General features: G+C 38.7%; 1 protein-coding gene across 2 annotated transcripts in view; it reads right to left on the bottom strand.

Moving 5' to 3' along the window:
* Positions 1-26,147, bottom strand: part of NLK (nemo like kinase) — a 116,949-nt gene that overhangs the window by 40,218 nt on the left and 50,584 nt on the right. For both annotated transcript variants that reach the window (XM_060756972.2, XM_060756970.2), the window contains exons 2-3: positions 18,637-18,766; positions 12,318-12,373 (exon numbers count right to left, since the gene is read on the bottom strand). In XM_060756972.2, the coding sequence (XP_060612955.2) occupies positions 12,318-12,373; positions 18,637-18,766 (186 nt within the window). The remainder of the gene's footprint in view (positions 1-12,317; positions 12,374-18,636; positions 18,767-26,147) is intronic.

Raw genomic sequence — 26,147 nt, 5'->3', positions numbered from 1 at the left:
CAGCCCATTTTTAGGCTGAAAAAGCCCCCTTCAACTTATACTCGAGTCAAAGTTATTTATTATTTTACTCTATTGTTGTTTTTGTGGTTGTTGTTGTTACACTTCCATTATTTTACTCTATTCTTATTTTATTACATTTATTCTTTTACTCTATTTATTATTATTACATTCCCATTATTTTTCTATTCTTATTTTATTACATTTATTATTGCATTTAATATTTCACTCTATTATTAATGTTATTATTATTATTACATTTATTATTTTACTCTATTTATTATTTTTACATTCATTATTTTACTCTATTTATTATTACATTTATTATTTTACTCCATTTATTATTATTATTACATTTATTATTTCACTCTATTAATACTGTTCATTACTTTTCCATTTTTACTCTATTTTTGTTATTATTATTATTACATTTATTGTTTGACTCTCTATTATTATTGGAAGGATACGTAAACACATTTACATTGAAGAAGGTTCGAATAAGGGTTTAATCTATAAGCCGCCTTGAGTCCCCTTCGGGTTCGAGAAGGGCAGGATATAAATATCGTAAATAAATAAATAAATAAATAATCAGAGTTGGACAGTCTTATCTTAAATTACAATTTATGCAAATATTTAACCTACAGATGTTTCAATTAATGTAATTTTATTGGTATCTATTTTTATTTTGAAATGTACCAGTATCAGCTGCATTTCCCACCCTCATCTTATACTCAATTCAATACGTTTTCCCAATTTTTTATGGTAAAATTAGGTGCCTTGGCTTATATTCAGATCGGCTCGAGTACATACAGTATGTTCATTTTGTTTATTTCAAAGGAAAAAAATAAAAATTCAATCGGGACTGTGGCAAAGATGGCTGGGAATCAGCTGCATTAAGATCGCTACTGACCAAAAGGTCATGAGTGTGAAGCCAACCCGGGGCAAAGTGAGCTTCCGACCAATTTGTGTAGCTTGCTGTTGACCTTTGCAGCCCGAAAGACAGTTGCATCTGTCAAGTAGGAAATTTGGGTACCGCGTATGTGGGGAGGCTAATTTAACTAATTTACGACGCCATAAAAATATCCAGAAAGCATGCAAAGAATAAGGAAGTACTTCATCAGTGTCACAAATGGACGGTGAAGCGACAGCTCCCTGGTGGCCAGAATACTCTCATCAAAAAGCTGGAATGCCTCTGCGTGTCTATCTATATATGTTGTGTGTCTATGGCATTGAATGTTTGCCATGTATATGTACATTGTAATCCGCCCTGAGTCTCCTGCGGGATGAGAAGGGCGGAATATAAATACTGTAAATAAATAAATAGATTTTCTTTATACAGCTTGTTCTCATATGGCCCTGCTTGTATAGTAGTAGTAAAAGAGAAATAAGACTTATTTTGTATCAGAATTATTAAAATGAAATCATCCAATTACAATGAATGAATTCATCGATTTCATTGGATGTATGTCATACCTTCCATCCAAAAATGGGACTTGCAGAAATATTACATAAAGAAGAGGACCGATATGGAAGATTAAATCCACAATTAGAATCCAATTTCAATACATAGTTCAAAACAATTAAATGCATAACTAAACACATATAATCAAATACATATAATTAAAAACATATAAGGAAAGTTCAGCCTGCAGCCCCTTTCCTCAGTATCCAGTCAATTGCCTGAAGTCTTGTCTTGTTATACGCCTCCAAGTCAAATCCATCTTATGGCAATCCAATTAATGGGTTTTCTTGACGAGATTTATTCAGAGGAGGTTTGCCATTGCCTTCCTCGGAGGCAGAGAGCGGCAGGCAACCTGCTCAAGGTCATCAAATGGGTTTCCAGAGCTGGTCTCTTGCAGTAATAAAATTATGATACTACACCAGCTCTGGTTAACAGTTAGCCTTTTAAAAAAAGTATTCACTTGCAGATAAAAGAAAAGCAAAGGAGAGAACAGCCTAGCCTTCCTCGCTAAGGAGACCCAGAGCTGTTAACTGCTTTTATCAACGGCTTTTAGTATTCTCCTAAACATGATGGAAATGAACAGTCCCGGTGCCATGTGTGACTCAAGAATCAAGATCCCTTGATCACTTATGCAGACTGTTGTGAATTAAAGCGGCGTTTCTCCTCCACTAAACATGTAAATTTGAGAAATAGGCCCTTGCAATTATCTAAACTGACATGCGTGAAACATAACGTTGCTCAGCACCCAAGTGCTTGTCTATAAGAGAGCAAAAGCAAACTTTTCACCATAGGCAAGGGCTTTCTGTATTGTGCTCCAACTGGCTGGCAGCCCCAGACCACTGATGCAGAAAACATAAAGGCTGGGCTTTAGCACAGCTGGTAAATCACCAGCAATGATAAAATCTACCAAACGAAAGGTTGCCAGTTCGAAGCCCTGGGCCGGCGTGAGCTCCTGACTGTCAGCCCAGCTTACTGTTTAACTAAGCAGTTAGAAAACAGCTTAAGCTGTAGGTAGAGAAATTAGGTACTGCAAAAAACAAGCAGGGAAGGTATTTTACAACACCATAAAGAAAAGATCTGAAAATGCCCAGCGACCAAAAAGGAGGAGTCCTAACGGCTCTTCATCGTAGAGGATAGCGTGACAGGACTCCCCTGTAGCTGGATTCAACAACCTCCAAGGTGCCAAAAAAGCTGGACATCGACACAACATACCTCCTTTCTCTTCTGTTTGTCTCTGCCCTGTCTATCTAAAACAGCATTTAATGTTTGCCGTGTATGTGTACTGTGATCCACCCTGAATCCCCTTGGGGAGATAGGGTGGAAGATAAATATTTATTTAATTTATTTATTTGCAATATTTATATGCTGCCCTTCTCACCCCGAAGGGGACTCGGAGCAGCTTACTATATATATATATATATATATATATATATATATATATACACACACACACACATACACACACACACACACACACACACACACATGCACACAATATACATACATACACATATACACACTCACACACATCTATATAAATAAAAATGCAATGTTCGTTTGTGGGATTAACATAACTGTAAAGCCACTGGACAAATTGACATCAAATTTGGACACAACAAAACTATCAGGTCAACAAATGACCATCGCTCATAAAAACACTGAAAAATACAGTGGAAGAGACTAAAAAGCCAAAAAGTAAGAAATACATTACAATGCATGCGCAAAAATACATATATACACATACATATACATACATACATACATACACAAAACACATATACACAGACTGGGCCACAGCAACGCATGGCAGTGGACGGCTAGTATACAATATATTATATTATTAGCATAGTACAATATCAGTATTATATATTACTATAATGTACTATACCATTATATTGTAATATTATTAGTAATATTACATGTAATATAAAATATATACGGTAATTATAATATCATATCATTATTATTATTAGTATTATATTGTATTACATTATAAATAAAGTTCTGTTGTTATTGTTGTTGTTAAGGCATAAATATGACAGAATCACGAGAAATGTATTACTTCCACCCATCTATTTTCCACTAAAAGAACTCCAGACTTGTCCGACACCTTTGATGTGTGCATATCTGAAAATACAAGCAACTCCTTATTTGTGTGTCTGGAGCAGGGATGGACGATTGGGAACTCATAAGTCACATTCTCACTACAAGGTTGTTTCATATAGCCCTGTAGTCAAAGAAAAAGGATCAGAAGGAAAAACCAACCGGCTTCAATAAAGGAGGGCAACAAATGGTGTTCATCCCCAGAAGCCTTTCAGTGCTCAACATCCTTGACATGCTCTTTATTATCTCAACTAACAGTGTTCCTGCAAAACCCTCAAGATAACAGAGATGGTCCAACAAGTAAAATAATCTAACTAACTAAACTAGGAGTGGGGCAAAATGTGCTCAGTGGCCTTGTTGTAGATCAGCAAGAGGCTGATTTAATCATTTAATCAACTACCAAACTCACAAATTTTGTATTTTGTCTGTTTGTTTGCTTTGTTCTGTTAGAAATGTAATATAATTGACTGGTTGCTGATGACTCGATAAATAAATAAGCAAGAGGCTGATGATTTAGAGAGGATTGTGGGCTTTCCTGTGGCACAAAGTGATGGGAGCTCAAATCTGGGAAATTCTGGTCTGGGAAATGATGTTTCTCTCTGTGAGAAAACTGGCTCAGAAAGTGCAGGGCCTCAAGGTCAGTCCAAGGAGTCAGAAGTAGCAACACCAGATAAGGAATCGAGTGAAGAGCTGAGTGATAAGGAGGGTTCCCAGGAGAAACCACCTGTTGCTACAGAGATCAACAAAAGTCTTTGTTTACAAATCAGAGCCAAAAATTGATTATGCCAGTCTAAGAGATTACGTGGGAAAGTTGGGGAGAAAATTCACAGGAAACGTCATGCTTTCATGGGTGTCTATCAAACAACAAGTTGTTTATCTTAAAGGCAGTTCAGGTAACGCTGCGCTATAGTGAGAAGCTAAGCCTGAGTTCTCTTGTTCTTGGTTCAAGTCAAGCCTTGGGTTTGGATTTTAATATCCTGGTAGCTTTCTATGTTCCTGTTCATGTTCAAGTTTTTACTACTTCTTGCTTATGGACTTATGCTATACCTGTGATTTCTGGCTGTTCCTGGATTTTGTCACCTCTGGAACTTTATGGGACATTGGAATTATTGTTTGGTTACCACGTGTTGCAAAACCTTTTTGGATTATATATCTTCCTTTCTTATTCCTGCTTTTTTTCTTTTTTATATGTTTTACAATAAATTATTTGCTTATATTCCTGAACTCTTGTGTGGTGCGGTGGTCATAGGTGTTTCCAGGCCTGGAGTGCAATAGGCCTAAATGTGGCTCCAAGGGATTTAGAGGCTCCTTAGAGGTAAAGAAATGCTCCAACCGCCTCATAACTCTGTCAATTGTGGAGATCATCTCTACTAACTTTGCAGGATTCCCCCCTGGAAGGGTTTCTAACCCGACATGCCCACATGGTACTTGATGATGGGCATCCTCCTGTTCCCCTCTGCAGATACCTCAAGCTCAATAGTACACTAAGAAAACACAGCATCTAAGTTCATCCCTGCAGGTGAACATTATGTGACGGAAGGTGCTGCTTAGAAGAGTAAATGTGATTTACTAGATTTATCATGATATTTGCTTGCTTGTGTTGGAGTAGTAATTAGAAGTCCACTGTAACTTTCTGGTCATTTCCCTAAACTGACAGAGAGAAGATGGAGGTCTTTCTGAAGAGGGGAAGACAAAGCCTTCCCCTCTTCTACGTTCCACCTCGTAGTTTTAAGATCCACCGGGGAGGCCCTGCTCTTAGTCCCAGGGAAAAACTGAAATTGTGGTTTTGGAACCAGGCTTTTGGCTAGCAGGCGCAACAGCACTTTGGACATTGAATTGGACCATATGATTAATTAATTAATGTTATTGTTTTAATTTATTGTGTTTTTATGGTTTTATATTGTTGTTATATTGTGATATTGCGGCATTGAATTGTTGCCAGTATTAGCTGCTCTTAGTCCCCCCTTGGGGGTTGAGAAGGGCGGGGTAGAAATGTTGTAAATAATAATAATAATAATAATAATAATAATAATAATAATAACAACATGATGATGATGATGATGATGATGATGATGATGATGAAGCACTGGAAAACTGAATTGTTTGTTGGAAATGAAAACTATGGACTTGTCAACATCAGAAGAGGATTTTTCCAGGGAGACTCATTGTCCCCACTGCTTTTCATCATTGCCATGATCCCTCTGTCAACAATCTTACAAAAAACAAACCTCAGCTATCAAATGTCTCAGAGATCTCACAAAATTTCACATCTGCTGTACATGGATGACCTGAAGCTGTATGAGAAAACTGAAACTGAAATCCAGTCACTGACTAACACTGTCCGAATCTTTAGCACAGATATCAACATGGAGTTTGGTTTGGACAAATGTTCGACAGTGGAACTGAAGAAGGGAAAAATCATTGAAAGTGAGGGCATAAATATGCCCAATGGCAATGCAATCAAGTGTCACCAGCCAGAGGCCTAGAAATATCTGGGCATACTACAGCTGGACAACATCAAACATGAACATGTGAAAACTGTGGTCAGCAAAGAATACATTCAAAGGGTCAGAAAAATTCTCAAAAGCAAGCTCAATGGAGGCAATACCATCAAGGCCATAAACACCTGAGTCATACCTGTCATAAGATATACTGCTAGCATCATAAACTGGATGCAGGCAGAACTGGACAATTTGGACAGAAAAACAAGAAAACTCATGACCATTCATAATTCATTACATCCTCGCAGTGATGTTGACTGGCTCTATCTGCCTAGAAAGTCAGGGGGCAGATGACTTTTACAAGTCAAACAAGCAGTTGAAGAAGAAAAACATGCCCTGGCAGAATATGTCAAGGAAAGCCAAGAACCTGCTTTAATTGAAGTCAATAATCGGAAACTTCTCAAAGCACAGCAGCGAAAGAGTCAGTACAAGAAAACTGCACTCCAAACCAGAGCTGACAGCTGGCACAACAAAGCCTTACACGGGCAGTTCCTTGAGAAGATTGAAGGAAACGTTGGCAAGGAGAAGACCTGGTGATGGCTCATGAATGGAACCCTGAAGAAGGAGACAGAAGGCCTGATTCTTGCAGCCCAGGAGCAAGCCATCACAACCAATGCCATTATGGCCAGGATTAAAAAATCAGCGGATGACCCAAAATGCAGACTGTGCAAGGAAGCTGATGAAACCATGGATCATATCCTCAGCTGTTGCAAGAAAATCGCACAGACGGACTACAAACAAAGACTACAAACTCTGTGTCTCAGATGATTAACTGGAACTTATGTCACAAGGACCACCTGCCAGCAGCAAAGAATTGGTGGGATCATAAACCCGCAAAGGTCTTAGGAAATAAACACGCAAAAATACTGTGGGACTTTTGAATCCAGACTGTCAAAATTTGGAACACAGTACACCAGACAACACGACTGTGGAAAAGAGAAAAGTCTGGATTATTGATGTTGCAATTCCAGGTGACAGTCGCATTGTGGAAAAACAACAGGAAAAACTCAGCCGCTATCAAGACCTCAAAATCGAACTGCAAAGACTCTGGCATAAACCAGTACAGATGGTCCCAGTGGTCATCGGCGCACTGGGTGCCATGCCAAAAGATCTCAGCCGGCATTTGGAAACAATAAACATCGACAAAATCACGATCTGTCAACTGCAAAAGGCCACCTTACTTGGATCTGCGCGCATCATTTGAAAATACATCACACAGTCGTAGATGCTTGGGAAGTGTTCGACTTGTGATTTTGTGATACGAAATCCAGCATATAGATCTCGTTTGCTGTGACATACTGTGCTTTTGTGTCAATAATAATAATAATAATAAAGCTGTTTCTAATTTCTTTCCTAAGCCTACGAGATGGAAATCCTTACTCTTTGGAAGAGACCCCAGCTTCAGCACAACACAACTGGAGTAGATGGCGTCTACCATGAGCAGAATTTCCTTCTCACTTTCTGAAGCCATTCTACTTCATTAAACCCTCCTAATAAATACCTTTTTAAGCTTAAGCATGAGGCTCTTGCCATCAATTTGGCATCCATAGTGTGGCAAATACTGTAAAATCTGTCCATTACGTTTGAAGGAGGCCTTTAAAAAACTCTGCACAAATTCTATCCAGAAATCTACTGTGTGACTTTCCCTCCAGATGAAACGGTAGCAAAGCCTTTTCTGAGTTTTACAGCAATTATCTTTTTATCTGCTCTAATGTTTTAAGTTAGCTCTAAATATAGCAATAGATTAGCTGGATGAGTCTAGGCAGACTGTGGCCTTTAAGATCTTTAGGTCTGTAAGCTGGTAAACTCCCTGAAGAGGCACAACACAATTCTTATTTTGAACGACTGTCCTTGGCTCAGTAGGTTCCACTTACATTCTCCTTGAAACTGCCTCTCTCTCCCTCAATCTCTCTCTCTATATATATATAATCAAACAAGTTCAAACTTGGTGAAAGATACAACAATAACAAGAATGGAAATGTTGCATTATTAACTTGGGAAGTCTGACTTGGCCATGGTGGTCCACGCTCTTGTTACATCAAGGATAGACTACTGCAACATGCTCTGCGTGGGGCTGCCTTTAAAGACTGTTCGGAAGCTTCAAGTGGTCCAACGGGTGGCAGCCAGATTTCTAAATGGGGCATTCTGCTACCGAGCACAATTCAAAGTGTTGGCTTTAGTGACCATGTATTCCAGTCCTGTTGTTTCACCTACACTGCTTCCCTCATATTGTACTTTTCCCCACCTTACTGAAAGTCTAATTCCACTGTTCAGTCCCCTATGAGATCCTCCCCCACAAATTTACCTTTTCATTGCTATCTCATCCAATGTTTTATCATTTTATGTCGTGCATTTGGCCCACCCACTGTGTTTTATTTTCCATTATGTTATTTTGTACTGTTTATTTTACTTGATTGGTTTATTTATTTCATTGTGATGTTATTTTGTTGTTTATATTTTATGTTGTTGTAATGTATTGACCTCATGTAAGCCGCTCCGAGTCCCCTTTGGGGAGATGGTGGCCGTGTATAAGTAAAGATTATTATTATTATTATTATTATTATTATTATTATTATTATTATTATTATGTAGCCTATAAAGCCCTAAACCAGAGGTCCTCGAACTTTTTAAACAGAGGGCCAGGTCACTGTCGCTCAAACTGTTGGAGGGCAGGATTATAATTTGGAAATAAAATTAAAAAAAATATTAAAACTTTATTTATATACTGCTCTATCGCCTCGAGGGGGTGCAGAGCAGTTCCCAGGTAAAAATCACAGAACATACAAAGTAAAAACAACATAACCATAAGATTAACAAAACAAAATATGTATAAAAATTGTCACCATGAACAACCATGAATGAATTCCTATGCACACTGCACACATCTTAGTACAAAACACACTTTAAAAACAGAATAATTAAAATGAAGAACAAATTTAACAAATATAAACTTATTAGTATTTCAATAGGAAGTGTGGGCCTGCTTTTGGCTGATGAGACAGGATTGTTGTTGTTGTTTGCTTTCAAGTCATTTCTGACTTAGGCTAACCCTGAAAGAGGGCTGGGTAAATAACCCCCAGGCCTTAGTTTGAGGACCTCTGCCCTAAATGGTTCCGGCCCAGCTTACCTGTCTGAATGTATCTCTCTCTATGAACGATCTTGGAGATTAAGATCATCTGGAGAGGCCCTGCTCTCAGTCTCACCTCCTTCGCAGGCACGATTGGTGGAGACAAGAGACAGGACCTTCTCAGTGGTGGTCCCTTGGTTATGGAACTCCCTCCCCAGTGAAATTAGAGCAGCCCCCTCCCTCCTGACATTCAGGAAGAAAGTAAAAATGTGGTTATGTGACCAAGCTTTCAGACAGCAAAGCTTGCAGTGCGATAAGATAATGAGGAATAGTGAACGGACCAATGGAACAACTATGGACTTGATTTTGGATGGCCTGAGTTTCATGACTGTTTTTAAATCATGTTGTTAATCAGGGTTTTTTTAATATAAATGTTATTGTATTATTGATGTTTATTTTTTTATGCTTTATACCTAAATGTTATTTTATGTTTATGTTTTAACTTGGTTAGGTTAATTTATAGGTAAAGGTAAAGTTTTTCCCCTGACATAAAGTCCAGTTGTGTCCAACTCTAGGGTGCAGTGCTCATCTCCATTTCTAAGCCAAAGAGCTGGCATTGTCCGTAGACACCTCCATGGTCATGTGGCCAGCATGACTGCATGGAGCGCCGTTACCTTCCTGCCGGAGGTTAATTTATAGTTATATATTATTGTCTTGCTAATTTTTTTTGTATTCATATGTATGTATGGCACTGAATTTTGCCATTATAATGTTTGAGTTCCCTTAGGGGGAGAAAAACGGTATATACATGTAGTAAATAAATAAATAAATAAATTTCTAAACACAGAATGACAAAATAGAAAGTCTAACAAGAAGAGGGGAGCATCATTTGCTAATTACATATTCCCAGATATTGAAAGATTTGAGTTCGGGGCTCTAAGGTTCAAATCGAAGCATGGAATCCTTTAATGATCTCTCCAGCTACTACAAAGATAACCACCTGAAGTTCAACTCTGCCAAGACACAAGTGTGTGCTTTCCACCTATGTAATCGTGAAGCTAACAGGAAATTGAAAGTTACCTGGGAAGGCCAAGACCTCAAACACTGTTTCTATCCTAACTATCTTGCGCCATCTTAGCCCAAACACTAACATTTAGAAAACACTGTATGAACACCAAGCACAAAGTAGCTGCATGCAATAACATCCTGTGGAAACTTACTGGTAGTGGATGGGGTGCAGACCCAAAATTAAGAAAAACACCAGCCCTGGCTTTGTCTTATTCAACTGTTGAGTATGCCTGCCCTGTCTGGCATAAATCTGCCCATACAAAGCAGGTGAACATAGCACTGAACATGTTTGGGGGAGGATGGACAATGGATGATGGGATTTGCAGTACTTTCAAACACTTCGGCTCCCACAGAACATTGTGATGCCCACCAATGACAGATCTGGACCAAACTTGGCACACAGAGTGCCCATGACGCACTCAACATTCTGGTATGGGTTGGGGAGGATGGACCATGGAAGATGGGACATGCAGTACCTTTACTCACTTCCTGAAACCATTCAAACCTCATCCAATGACCGATAAAGACCAAACTTGCCACACAGAGCCCCCATGACCCTCTCTACATCTTGGTGCAGTTTGGAGAAGGGCAGACCATGGATGATGGGACTTGCAGTACTTTCACTCACTTCCTGAGACCACTGCAACCAACATAAATGACTGATCAAGAGCAAACTTGGCACACAGAGCCCCCATGACCTACACTACATCTAGGTGGGGTTTGTGGGCTAATGGACCAGGGATGATGTGACTTGCAGTTGCTTCACTCAATTCCTAAGACCATTGCAACCCACACCTATGACTGATCAAGACCTAACTTGGCACCTAGAACCCCCATGACCCATTCTACCTTTTGGTGCGGTTTGGAGGAGGATGAACCATGGAGCTATGGTTCACCAACACCCACTAAACCCAGACAACATTGCATCTTGACTAAACTTGGAGCCCACACAAACAATGCCTTTCTCAAATAACCTGGGTCCTCAAGCTAGTAAATAAATAAATGATGGAGATCAAAAAGCACCTCTTGCAGTCACAATGTCAACCAAAAATATAAGATTTGGAGCCAAACAAGGTCTGATTACTAAATTAAATTTCCTATTAAAAAAAACAAAAACCCTGACCGTACAGTAGGCATGTCTGTGAGAACAGACTCCATTTAGTACCTAGATACCAAGGAAACAGTGATACAAAGTTTTCTTATGCAATTTTCCTGCGGAACCTACTTCCCAGACAAAAAACCACTAGTCCTTGAGAACCAAAAGCAGAAGTGATTTGCACTTTGAAAAATCTAACAGAATAATAAGCACGTCTGGCAGGGATGAGAGACAAGACCTTCTCTGTGGTGACCCCCCTGCTGTGGAACTCCCTGCCTCGGAACATTAGATTGGCTCCCTCCCTCCTGACCTTTTGAAAAAAAACTGAAAACTTGGCTCTTTGAGCAAGCTTTTGGAATCTCAACATAATCAGAAAAACTTGAATCGGAAAATGATCTAGGAACGGATGATGACTGAACATGAAGACAGTATTAAAAAATTTATTGTTCACTGTTTTTATGCTTTTAAATGTAGAGTGATTTTTTTACTTTTATCAATGTATGTATTTTATATATGGCATCGAATTGTGCCGACTTGTTCGCCGCCCTGAGTCGCCTTCAGGCTGATATGGATGGAGTAGAAATAGCGGTAAATAAATAAAATAAAATAAATAATAAGGAAAATGCTTGCCTGCCTTTTGCTGTATTTAAATTCCCTTAAAACCAATATACTATGTCAAAAAGAAATGAAACCACACGAAGTATACATATTCCAAGACATGTTGGTAAAAAAGCCTCTCTACTATTCAAGGATTTTGAACTCTGTGAATATTTTGCAGATTACAATTTCCTACTGATGCCACTTTTCTCTAAAGACTTTGCCCACAAGCTTAAATATATGTTTCAATTTTTCTATCAACTATTCAGTCACACTGCCACAAAAATATCCATAATAAGTAATCAACAGCTTCCATTATGACAAGGTGATGTCTACCTACCATCCTTGCTGATGTCATAAAGCTTGGAGATTGCAAATTCAAACCAGGGGAGTTATTTAGGATTATTTATTCAATGTATAGGATACATTTCTTCAAAGTAGTCAATGTGTGGTGGCTGAAGAATGTCAAGAGCAGAGAGTACCTAGGAAATAAGAGGAAAGCAGATATGAATACCTCAAATACTCTTTACCTTCAAAACAAAGCTGTAAAAACAAAGATGGTGTAACTTTAATCCATTAGTGGATCCATTGGAGACTCTACAAAAGCTACAATATTCATTATAATCAGGCATTTTGGATCAGCAAAGGCATGCAAAAAATCAGTTATCACAGGGGACAAACAGAAAATAGAACCTGCTTCTGATCATCACTACTAATATTCAGACATTGGTGTGAACCTGTCAGGACACTCAGTGAACTTTTTCCTATAGTAACTAAATCAACATGTATTACTATTTACATTGTGAAACCAGCATCTTGAAAGAGGAAAAGACATTGTTTTTATTGGGTTGCTCTGAGTTTTCCGGGCTGTCTGACCATGTTCCAGAAGCATTCTCTCCTGATGTTTCACCCACATCTATGGCAGGCATCCTCAGAGATTGGGAGGTCTGCTGGAAACTAGGCAAGTGGGGTTTATATATCTGTGGAATGATGTCCAGGGTGGGAAAAAGAACTCTTGTCTGCTTGAGGCAAGTGTAAATGTTGCAGTTGACCACCCTGATTATTATTTGCGGTATTTGTTTATTTATTTGCAGTGTTTGTTTGTTTATTTATTTATTTAAAGCATTTATATTCCGCCCTTTTCACCCCGAAGGGGACTCAGGGCGGAGCACAACATATAAACGGCAAACATTCAATGCCGAAACATATAACACCATACACATACAAAAGCATTAAAATCACTTATATTGATGTTAAAATCCACTAGTTAAAACTGTCTCAACAACCATATTGAATTTGGTTGGCATACTAAGGGTTCCTATCGCTGCCTCATTGCACAATCCCAAAGGCTAGCCACCTTGATTAGTATTTAATGGCCTTGCAGCTTCAAAGCCTGGCTGCTTCCTGCCTGGGGGATCCTTTGTTGGGAGATGTTAGCTGGCCCTGATTGATTCTTGTTTAGAATTCCCCTGTTTTCTGAGTGTTGCTCTTTATTTACTGTCATGATTTTAGAGTTTTTTAATACTGGTAGCCAGATTTTGTTCATTTTCATGGTTTCCTCCTTTCTGTCAAAATTCTCCACATACTTCTTGTGGATTTCAATGGCTTCTCAGTGTAGTCTGACATGGTGGTTGCGAGAGTGGTCCAGCATTTCTGTGTTCTCAGGTGCTCTGCTATGGCTGACTTCTCTGGTTGGATTAATCTGCAGTGCCTTTAATGTTCCTTGATTTGGGACTGAGCAATGCTACTACATTTGGGGGTCCCTATGTAGACTTGTCCACAGCTGCATGGATACGGGAGACGTCTGCAGAGAGGATCTCTCTTATCCTTTGCTGAACATAGCACTTGTGGGATTTTCTTAGTGGGTCTGCTTGCCTCAAGCAGACAAGAGTTCTTTCTCCCACCCTGGACATTCCACAGATCTCACAACCTCTGAGGATGCCTGCCATAGATGTGGATGAAATTTCAGGAGAGAATGCTTCTGGAACATAGAATCATAGAGCTGGAAGAGACCTCATGACTCATCCAGTCCAACCCCCTACCAAGAAGCAGGATAATTGCATTCAAAGCACTTCCGGGGCACAGAGTTCCACTGCTGAACGGCTCTCACAGCCAGGAAGTTGTTCCTAATGTTCAGATGGAATCTCCTTTCTTGTAGTTTGCAGCCATTGTTCCATTGCGTCCTACTCTCCAGGGCAGCAGAACACAAGCTTGCTCCCTCCTCCCTATGACTTTCCCTCACATATTTATACCTGGCTATCATGTCTCCTCTCAGCCTTCTCTTCTTCAGGCTAAACATGCCCAGCTCTTTAAGCCGCTCCTCATAGGGCTTGTTCTCCAGACCATTTATTATTTGAGTCACCCTCCTCTGGACACATTCCAGCTTGTCAATATCTCTCTTCAGTTGTGGTGCCCAGAATTGGACCCAATATTCCAGGTATGGTCTAACCAAGGCAGAATAGAGCATGGGGAGCATGACTTCCCTGGATCTAGACACTATGCTCCTATTGATGCAGGCCAAAATCCCTTTGGCCTTTTTTGCTGCCACATCACATTGTTGGCTCATGTTTAACTTGTTGTCCACGAGGACCCCAAGATCTTTTTCACACGTACTGCTCTCAAGCCATGCGTCCCCCATTCTGTATTTTTGCATTTCATTTTTTCTACCTAAGTGGAGTATCTTGCATTTGTCCTTGTTGAACTTCATTTTGTTAGTTTTGGCCAATCAACTCTCTAATCTGTTAAGATCATTTTGAATTCTGCTCGTGTCTTCTGGAGTATTGGCTCTCTCTCCCAATTTGGTATCCTCTGCAAACTTGATGATCGTGCCTTCTAACCCTTCATCTAAGCCAGGGGTCCTCAAACCTTTTAAACAGAGGGCCAAGTCACAGTTCCTCAAACAGTTCCTTTATTTTGAAAAAAAAAATGAATGAATTCCTATGCACACTGCACATATATTTGTAGTGCAAAAAAACCCACTTACAATAATTAAAATGAATTAAATGAATAAATTTAAGAAATATAAATTTAAGAAATATAAATGCGAAGTGTGGGTCTGCTTTTGGCCGATGAGATAAGATTATTGTTGTTGTTGTTGTTGTTGTTGTGTGCTTTCAAGTCATTTCAGACTTAGGCTGACCCTGAGCGAGGGCCGGGTAAAGGACCTTGGAGGGCTGTATCCAGCCCTCGGGCCTTAGTTTGAGGACCCCTGGTCTAAGCCATTAATAAAGATGTTGAACAGGACCGGTCTTTTAGTCGATCCATGTATGTGTCACAGCAAGCTTTAGGTTAGAAAAAGCATTTCCTCTTCTCTCACACACTAAGGCCGTATCTTTTTTACATTAAGACTTGTCATCTGCAGTATTTATGAAGCACCTGTATTTATAGTATCCTAACTGACCAAGCAGCAAAATGGTGCAGGATTGATTCATTCATGCTTGGTTAAAAAAAAATGGCTCCACACAAAATAACCTGAAAGCCAATAAACAATTTGAAAAATAAGCTACTGCCAAGGGGAAATGATCAAGGCTATAATTCTAGCACAGGTTGCATTGAAATCAATGACGTTTGCTTCCAAGCAAAATAGACCAATCTTCTGCCCACTGCGTCTTCAGAGACAAAAGCATGTTTAGATGGAATAACAAGATAAATAAGAAATAATCTGATGAACCATGAGGGAGGCAGTGGCAGAACATTAAGTTGATTGGTCTGTAAGAGAAATGCCCAGTCATATGAACATTGCATTTTCACAGCCATGACTGCTGATGCCTTTATTTTCAAAGGTCGCAGGCCGCATGATGCAGCTGGATGTTCGCTGAGTTGTAACTGGATGGCGACACACTGCAAAGAATTGCAAAACCAACATTTCCAGCAAATGGAGGGCCTCAAACAGTTTCCTTGCTATGTTCTGTATGTCCGAAAGCTCCTAAAGATCCACAGCCTAGGTATGCTTTGAACTTCTTGGGCAAGATCTTCCTGCTACAGTTGTGTAACTGCTCCTTCCTCTTTGCAGTAAATTTAAATGTTGAGGTTTGTGTGTCCCTTGTTAAGATGAGTTCTGAGTATAGTTCTGGAGCATCACACTCCCCTTTGAGATAGCCAAGAAGCCTTTCCATGTGATCCTCCCTCTTTTTTAACTATGGGATTCATTGATGTTGCATGCCTTCAAGTCATTTCTGACTTATGGCAACCCTATAGTGAAGCTATTAGAAGGTTTTATGGGGCTGAGAATGTGTGACTCCTCATGGTTTCCCAGTGGATTTCATGGACCCTGGTCTCCAGAGTCATGGTCAAACACTCAAACCACTATACAAGTACTCATATTCCCTAAGTGGTTGTTCTATTCTATGCTGCATCTACTGAGAAGTCAACAGACACCAAGAAGACTACAAACACAGTCAATTTATACTTATGCTGTCACAAAATCAGCTCAGCTTAAGACAGTTGTTATTTGGGGCGGCAGAGGTAGAAACCAATTTGGTACTACGCGTAAAGACAGATATATATTTCAAATTGCCTGTCTAAAGTAATGTAAGCACCTCTTACTTTTGTCCTTCACAACAATATATCATCTATACCCGAGTATAAGCCGGGTTTTTCAGCTGAAAAAGCCCCCCTTGTCTTATACTCGAGTCAAGGTTATTTATTATTTTACTCTGTTATTACTATTATTTTTATTATTTTTATTATTTTACTCTATTTATTATTATGATTATTATTAAGTGCTAAACAATACGGTAATGAGAACTGGAATGGAACAAGGAATATGAGACTGGCTATGATTCCACTAAGAGACGAAGCGGATTTTTAGTGTAGTCTGTAATTGTTGTATAGTTTATATGTTGTTGAAACTGGCTTTTTGTAATTGTCTTTTATGTGTACTGTACACCGCCATGAGTCGCCCTTATGGGCTGAGAATGGCGGTTAATAAGTGCATCAAATAAATAAATAAATAAATAAATATTACATTTATATTATTTTACTCTATTGTTTTATTACATTTAATATTTTACTCTACTATTATTATTACAGTTATTATTTTACTCTATTTATTATTGTTATTATTCCATTTATTATTTTATTCATAGAATCATAGAGTTGGAAGAGACCTCATGGGCCATCCAGTCCAACCCCATTCTGCCAAGAAGCAGGAAAATTGCATCCAAAGCACCCCTGACAGATAGCCGTCCAGCCTCTGTTTAAAAGCTTCCAAAGAAGGAGCCTCCACCACACTCCGGGGCAGAGAGTTCCACTGCTGAATGGCTCTCACAGTCAGGAAGTTCTTCCTAATGTTCAGATGGAATCTCCTTTCTTGTAGTTTAAAGCCATTGTTCCATTGCGTCCTAGTCTCCAGGGCAGCAGAAAACAAGCTTGCTCCCTCCTCCCTATGACTTCCTCTCACGTATTTATACATGGCTATCATGTCTCCTCTCAGCCTTCTCTTCTTCAGGCTAAACATGTCCAGCTCTTTAAGCCGCTCCTCATAGGTCTTGTTCTCCAGACCCTTGATCATTTGAGTCGCCCTCCTCTGGACACATTCCAGCTTGTCAATCTCTTCAATTGTGGTGCTCAGTTCTTCCTAATGTTCAGATGGAATCTCCTTTCTTGTAGTTTGAAGCCACTGTTCCGCGTCCTAGTCTCATTCTATTCTTATTATTACATTTATTGTTTTACTCTATTTATTACTATTATTACATTTATTATTTTATGTTATTTTACATTTATTATCTCTATTATTATTGTTATTATTGTCCATTATTTTACTGTATTATTATTTTTATTACATTTATTATTTTACTCTATTATTATTATAGGCATATTTACACTGAAGAAAGTTAGAATAATGGTTTAATCCGAGTTGGACAGTCTTATCTTAAAATACAATATTATATAAATATCCAAAAACATTTAACCTACTGATGCCTCAATTAATGTAACTGTATTGGTATCTATCTTCATTTTGAAATTTAACAGTAGCTGCTGCTGCTGCATTTCCCACCCTCGACTTATACTCAAGTCAACACCTTTTTCCAGTTTTTTGTGGTAAAATTAGGTGCCTCGACTTATATTCGGGTTGGCTTATATATGGTATATTTTATTTTATTTTACTGTTTTATTATATACTTCACAGAAAATACACACACATACAATATTATATATAATGATCCAAGAAATTCTAGTGTGAGTCAAACATGAAATAAAGAACAAACTAGGAACATAACTAAACAACAAATCACCTTTTCCCTACCTACTGTTTTCCTAATGGAAAGTTTTGTAAATAATATTACACATTTTTTTTGTCTAATACTTACAGTAAGTGCTTAACATTTAACATACATTCTTTGGTTGTAATTTAAGACTGGCTTCAAACTAGTGTCTTCAAGAGAGGCAGTTGGAGCTGAAAGATAGATCGCTCGCTTTGGGCTATATGTATATTTTACAGCTGAGATGAGATCTGAGAAAGCTCAGGGAACGTATAAGGGGATTCTGGGGCCAAGCCGTTATAGGTCCATCTCTTGCTGGAAAAGATATTCAACTACTTAGAAATGAGAAGGACTCACTCAAGTGCCACAGAGAGGCTTTTCTGAAGACGTATCACAGGAAAGTACTGATGTATAACTCACTGCTTTTAAGGATGTAGCTCAAACATGTTCACAACATATTGCAACACATTTGGTTCCATTTGCATCATTTATTATTTTGAAGCCAAGTATTGTCCTTCAAAAACACGTTTCAGACCACTTACATTGTCATGCTTAAAAAAACACAACATCTTCAGTTCACGGAAGACCCTTTTGCAAGAGACCAGATTTTGGAAGACGTTGGGCATCTTTTTGAGTGCAACTCTCTTTCCATCTCGTGGATCTGTGACTGACCTAAAGAGGGAACAAAAAAACAAGAAGATTCAGCATCAAAACTGGTTTAAAGCAAGTTCGATCCTCCTTCCTAAGAAAAAACAACTGTCGAAATATTTTAGAGATGTCAAAGCAGCAAATCAAGAAGGATGAGTAAAATTCCTGAACCAGTCTTGTTGCATTACATGCTTTGAATTACCGTATATACTCAAGTAAAAGCAGTTTTCAGCCCTTTTTTAAGGCCAAAAAAGCCCCCTGTCCCCCTTTGGCTTATACTTGAGTCAAAGTTATTTATTATTTTACTGGGTTATTACTATTATTATTACATTTATTATTTTACTATTATTATTATTATTATTATTATTATTACACTGACATTACTTTATTATTATTACTAAATGTATTATTTTACTCTATTGTTACTATTACATTTATTATTTTACTATTATTATTATTATTATTATTATTATTACACTGACATTACTTTATTATTATTACTAAATGTATTATTTTACTCTATTTATTGTTACTATTACATTTATTATTTTACTATTATTATTATTATTATTATTACACTGACATTACTTTATTATTATTACTAAATGTATTATTTTACTCTATTTATTGTTACTATTACATTTATTATTTTACTTTATTATAGTTGTCATTATTACATTTATTAGTTTATTCTATTATTATTGTTATTATTACATTTCTATTATTTTACTCTATTATTATGACATTTATTATTTTACTTTATTATAGTTGTCATTATTACATTTATAATTTTATTCTATTATTATTGTTATTATTACATTTCTATTATTTTACTCTATTATTATCACATTTATTTTTATTATTATTATTGGAGGGATATGTACAGTAAGCACATTTACATTGAAAAAAGTTAGAATAATTGTTTAATCAGAGTTGGACAGTCTTATCTTTAATTACAGTTTTATTTCCCAGAGTGTTGTTGTACAATGAGGTGCCTCGGCTTATATTCGGGGTCGGTTTATATTCAAGTATATGCAGTTCCAAAAGTACTACAGACTATATATTACAAACCTGTGTATTATTCAGTTTAAAGATTTTCCAGGCACTCTGGCCTCTGATGTCCAATCAATAAATGGAAGTATCTCATTGCTTATATTTTCTCTCTCTTTAATTATTCTATTAGTCCTAGGACACCTTTCCCATTACAATCTTTTGCAATATTTAAATGCTACAGTACATTGCCTTTCAACATCGCCTGCTAACAAGATTAATTCTGTATGTAAATGCTGGAAAAAGTTACCTCTTCTGCAGCAGATTAGACCCTAGTGCAGATATTCTAGTGTAAAGGAATAGGCAATCAATCAACTTCATTTCCTAAGGATGTCCCTGAACCGCATGTGGATTCGTAGGTACTCATAGGTAATGGAGATAGCAACAACTGGATGCCTTCCCTTCACTTTGAGGCAACACAAATGCCAGTAAAAATGGTACAGCTTCAGACAAACAGGATGCCTCAGTGATGCATACAAGCACTTTGCTAAGATGTCCAAAATGACCATAACAGATTAGAGAGCTGGGGCAAAACTAACAAAGTGAATTCCAACAGGGAGAAATCTACCATATTACACTTTGGCCATCAAAATGAAATGCATACATATATAGAATGGGAAACCCCTGGCCTGAAAACAGACCATGAGAAAGCGATCTAAGAGTCTTAGTAGACCAGAAGCTGAACATGAGTCAACAGTGTGATGCAGCAAATGCAAAAGACAATGCCTTTCTAGACTTTAGACGGCATCAATGGGAATGTAGTGACTAGATCCGTGTTTCTCTATCTTCCTAATGCGGTGACCCCTTAATACAGATTAATTTTACATCTAAAACTGAACAAAACATGCAGAATAATCACAGGATGTCTCAAACCTATGCCTGTTGATAATGCTCTACAACAGCCATGGGCAAACTTTGGCCCTCCAGGTGTTTTGGACTTCAACTCTCACAATTCCTAACAGCAGTGGTTTTTAACCTTCCTGATGCTTCGACCCCTTAATACAGTTCCTCCTGTTGTGGTGACCCCCAACCATAACATTATTTTCATTGCTACTTCATAACTGTAACTTTGCTACTGTTATGAATCATAATGTAAATATCTGAGATGCAGGATGTATTTTCATTCACCGGACCAAATTTGGCACAAAGACGCGATACGCCCAAATTTGAATACTGGTGGGGTTGGGGAAGGAATTGATTTTATCATTTGGGAGTTGTAGTTTCTGGGATGTATAGCTTATCTACAATCAAAGAGCATTCTGAACTCTACCTACGAGGGAAGTGAACCAAACATGGCACACAGAACTCCCATGACCAACAGAAAATACTGGAAGGGTTTAGTGCAATGGAATATAGGAACACGATGCAATCGAACATAGGAATATGGAACAAGGATTACGAGAATGGATTCTGATTTGTTGTTGAGGCGCTATGATAATGATTGTTTATTGATACTGATTGTTATGTATAATGTATAATGTGTTTTAATTTGCCTATGATACTGTCCTGTGATAACTTAGATTATGTAAACCGCTTTGAGTCGCCTAAGGGCTGTGAAAAGCGGTATAGAAATAAAGTAAATAAATAAATAAATAATAGTGGGCACTAACTTTGAGTTTGGGAGTTGTAGTTCACCTACATCCAGAAAGCATTGTGGATTCAAAACAATGATAGATCTGGACCAAACTTGGCATGAATACTCAATATGCCCAAATGTGAACACTGGCGGGGATTTGGGGAAAATAGAAATTGACATTTGGGAGTTGTAGTTGCTGGGATTTATAGTTCATCAACAATCAAAGAGCATTCTGAACCCCAACACCGATAGAATTGGGTCAAACTTCCAACACAGAAGCTCCATATCTTGAAGGGACTCGCTGGTGAAAGCCTCCCTCCAGCCTCGCACACTCTCCCTCACCCGCACATGTGCACCACACTCTCATGCGCCAAGCCTGCCTGCTCTTCCCTCCCCGCTTGGAGTGTGAGAACAGCCCTCCCCTTGGCTGAGAGGTCGGCCAATCACAGCGGAGGAGGGCTTTTGGTGGGAGAATTCGTGTCTGTTTCCAAAAAAGAAGAAAAGGACTTGCTGAGAGAGCTTCAGCCATCTCTGCCAAAGGAGTTCCTAAGACCATTAAAAATATATGTTTTCTGAAGGTCTGAACCCCCCCCCCGCAGCCCCCCCAACCGGGTCCCAACCCCCAGGTTGACTAGATCAAGGGAAGTCATAGCCCCCTCTATTCTGCTTTGATCAGACTTCATTAATTCTACTCCAAGTGGAATAATTCCTGTTGGTGAAAAATATATCTGCCATATACCAGTAGTTTGTTGTGCAATTCCCTACTAATTCTTTCCAAAACTGTTGACTATTAACTGTGCTTATTTAAAAGAGGCCATTCTCTTATAAACAGGAAAAAGAAGTTTCAGACTTATTTCTAAAACATCTGAAACAGACGTCAGAAAAACTCCGTATCTTACAGGACGCCGGCACAACTACTCCGAAATACTGGACTTTGGCCTGTCATTATTTTAAGGCTAAACTGGAAAATCGCAAAGCAACATTTCATTTAATTATTCATACAAAGACTAGCCATGCTTGTAGCTGGTGGCAATATAACCCTAATGAATGTGAATGGCAATGCAGTAATTTCACGCCATGTTGAGTTTGTTCTCTCTTAACTCGGAGTAGCAGCTGCTTTGGTTCAGCACAAATAGTACCAGAAAACAGAGATAAGTGCTGAAGCCTGTTACACAGGAATGCTTTTATTTTCTTTGTTGCTGAAAAGGCTTGCTGTGCCGAGCTCTTGCACCAGTTATCCCCATCTGTATGAGCTAATGAGTTACAAGCGGCAAAGATAACAGCCAGCGCTGACAGTACTTTCCAATGTCTCTCTCTCTCTCTCTTTTTTTAAGGACGCCCATTGTAACAAGTCCGGACAGAGTGGTTTTTCAAAATGCCAAACTTCGACATCATAAATAGGACTATTACACTGTTCATAACAGGGCGATCCCCAGCGAAGGGAGCGGGTGAGAAAAGAATGCCTTGTTATAGTCCAAATGCACATGGAAAATTAATTTGTGCAATGCCCAAGGGACAAAAATGCTACATGACACCTGAAAGTCTAATAGGTCTAAGAGTCTCTGTAGGCAACTGGGTGTACCAGCAGGTGTTTCATATATCTGACAGAACATACTGATTGTTATTTGTAGAGGTGTTTTCAAAAAGAGATCAGGTCGGAGGTTCAAATACTGGGAGAATGTGGATGAGCTCCCTCTGTCAGCTCCAGCTCCCCATGCGGGGACATAAGAGAAGCCTCCCACAAAGGATGGTCTGGACCAAACTTGGCACACACTTCCTAAGACCATTGCAACCACATTCTGGTGTGGTTTGGGGAAGGACAGACCATGGAAGATGGGACATGCATTACCTTTACTCACTTCCTGAAACCACTCAAACCTCATCTAATGACTGATAAAGACCAAACTTGCCCCATAGAGCCCTCATGACCCATTCTACATGCTGGTGCAATTTGAAGGAGGGCTGAACATGGGTGATGGGACTTGCAGTACTTTCACTCACTTCCTGAGACCACTACAACCCACATAAATGACTGATCAAGAACAAGTTTGGTACACAGAGTCCCCATGACCCTCTCTACATCTGGGTGGGGTTTGTGGGCCAATGGACCAGGGATGATGTAACTTGCAGTTGTTATTATTATTATTAAACTTTATTTGTACCCCGCTAGCATCTCCCGAAGGACTCGATGCGGCTTACAAAGGCCGAGGCCTCAATACACAACATAACAATACACCTAAAGCAAATTAAAACAATTAAAGCAGTATTAAAACAACAAAACCACAAGCAATAAACAATACATCAAACACAATAAAACTACTTTACTCACTTCCTAAAACCATTGTAACCTACACCTATGACTGATCAAGACCTAACTTGGCACCCAGAATCCCCATGACCCATTCTACCTTTTGGTGCAGTTTGGAGGACCATGGAGCTATAGTTCACTGACACCCACTAAACCCAGACAACATTGCATCTAGACTAAACTTGGAGCACACACAAACAATGCCTTTCTCAAATAACCCAGCGCCGGGTCCTCAAGCTAGTAAATAAATAAATGATGGAGATCAAGAAGCACCTCTTGCAGTCATAATGTCAACCGAAAATATAAGATTTGGAGCCAAACAAAGTCTGATTACTAAATTAAATTCCCCATTAAAAAAAACAAAAACCCTGACCGTACAGTAGGCATGTCTGTGAGAAAAGACTCCATTTAGTACCTAGATACCAGGGAAACAGTGATGCACAGTTTTCTTGTGCAATTTTCCTGCGGAACTTACCTCCCAGACAAAAAACCATCAGTGCTTGAAAACCAAAAGCAGAACTGTTTGGACATAAGAAAAGCCTCCCACAAGGATGGTAAAACATCCAGGTGTCCCTTGGGCAATGTCTTTGCAGACGGCCAATTCTATCACACCCAAAGTAACTTGCATTTTTTCAAGTTGCTCCTGAAACACACACACACACAAAGCACAAGGGCTGAGAGTAATAGAAGTATATGCCTCCAGTTCAGATACAGTTACTTGGGGTTCGTTTCAATAGAAATCCTTAAGACCCCAATAGTTTCAAGGAGAGGTAGGTATTGTTGCTCTTCATTTTTAGATCTAAAACTGAACGAAATATGCAGAATAATCACAGGATGTCTCAAACCTATGCCTGTTGATAAGACTCTACAACAGCCATGGGCAAACTTCAGCCCTCCGGATGTTTTGGACTTCAACTCTCACAATTCCTAACAGCAGTGGTTTTTAACTTTCCTCACACCACGACCCCTTAATATAGGTCCTCATATTGTGGTGACCCTCACCCATAACATTATTTTCATTGCTACTTCATAACTGTAACTTTGCTACTGTTATGAATTGTAATGTAAATATCTGAGATGCAGGATGTATTTTCATTCCTGGACCAAATTTGGCACAAATACCCAATACATCCAAATTTGAATACTGGTGGAGTTGAGGGAGGGGGGGATTTATTTTGTCATTTGGGAGTTGTAGTTGTTGGGGTATATAGTTCATATATAATCAAAGAGCATTCTTAACCCCACCAACAATAAAATTGGGCCAAACTTCCCACATAGAACCCCCATGACCAATAGAAAAAACTGTATTTTCTGATGTTCTTCGGCGACCCCTCTGACACCCCCTCGCAACCCCCACCCAGGGATCCTGACCCCCCAGGTTGAGAAACGCTGCTTTAGGGATTTAGGCCCTCACCTTTGACTGATTACTCTGAAGGAAACGCACCCACAAACCAATACATAAATAAATTCCCACTCCAACTGCACTGGATTGAATAATTTCAATATACAGGTAGTCCCCAAGTTACAAACATCCGATTTACAAACAACTCATAGCTAAGAACAGGGGTGAGACAACAGGTGAGAGAAATCTACTCCTAGGATGGGAAGTCCACTCTTGGAAGAGTTACTATTCTGGGGAAAAGATGTCCCCACTGAACCTTTATCACCAATCCTTGTTTCTACAAAAAGTGAATTTTTTCAAGATCCAATTATCACAAGGACAGAAAGTGAGGTGAAATCTGAACAACGGCACAGACAGCAAGACAAACACCATTGTTAGCCTTTCCCTATGCTATTCAAAGCATGTGTGTGTGTGTATTTATGTGTGTGTATGTGTGTGTGTATGTGTGTGTGTGTGTGTGTGTGTGTGTGTGTGTGTGTATATATATATATATATATATATATATATATATATAGGCGTGATTTTAATGTTTAAATTGTGTTGTTAACGGGTGGGTTTTAATATAAATGTTATTGCATTATCGAGGTTTCAGTTTTATATTTATGTGCAAATGTCATTCTATGTTTTATGTTTAGGTTTTTAATTTAGTTATATGTTATTGTCTAGTTATGTGTCTTGGTTTTCACATGTATGCACAGCTCTGAATTTTGCCATTATTATGTTGGAAACTGCTTTGAGTCTCCTCAGGGGGAGAAAAGCAGTATACCGGTATAAATGCAGTAAATAAATGAGAGAGAGAGAGTACTTAGAAATAATACCCCATTTACTCATGAATAAGTCCAGAAATTTCAGCCAAGAAACCACCCAAGAAACCTGGGCCAACTTATCCACAGGACAATATTAATATTGTACCTTAACTCTTATCAAAAAAGCAATCATCTCATTTTCTGAGTAGGCACTGGCGCTTTCCCTTCTCCACAGAATAACCCTGGACTTTTCCATGGGTCATCTCAAAATCCATAATTTTGATCCCAAAACCTGTTCTTGCCTTATACATGAGTATATATTG

The sequence above is a fragment of the Anolis sagrei genome, chromosome 11 (assembly GCF_037176765.1).
Source record: "Anolis sagrei isolate rAnoSag1 chromosome 11, rAnoSag1.mat, whole genome shotgun sequence".
NCBI lineage: Eukaryota > Metazoa > Chordata > Lepidosauria > Squamata > Dactyloidae > Anolis > Anolis sagrei.
This window is presented reverse-complemented; position numbering and strand designations above follow the sequence as displayed.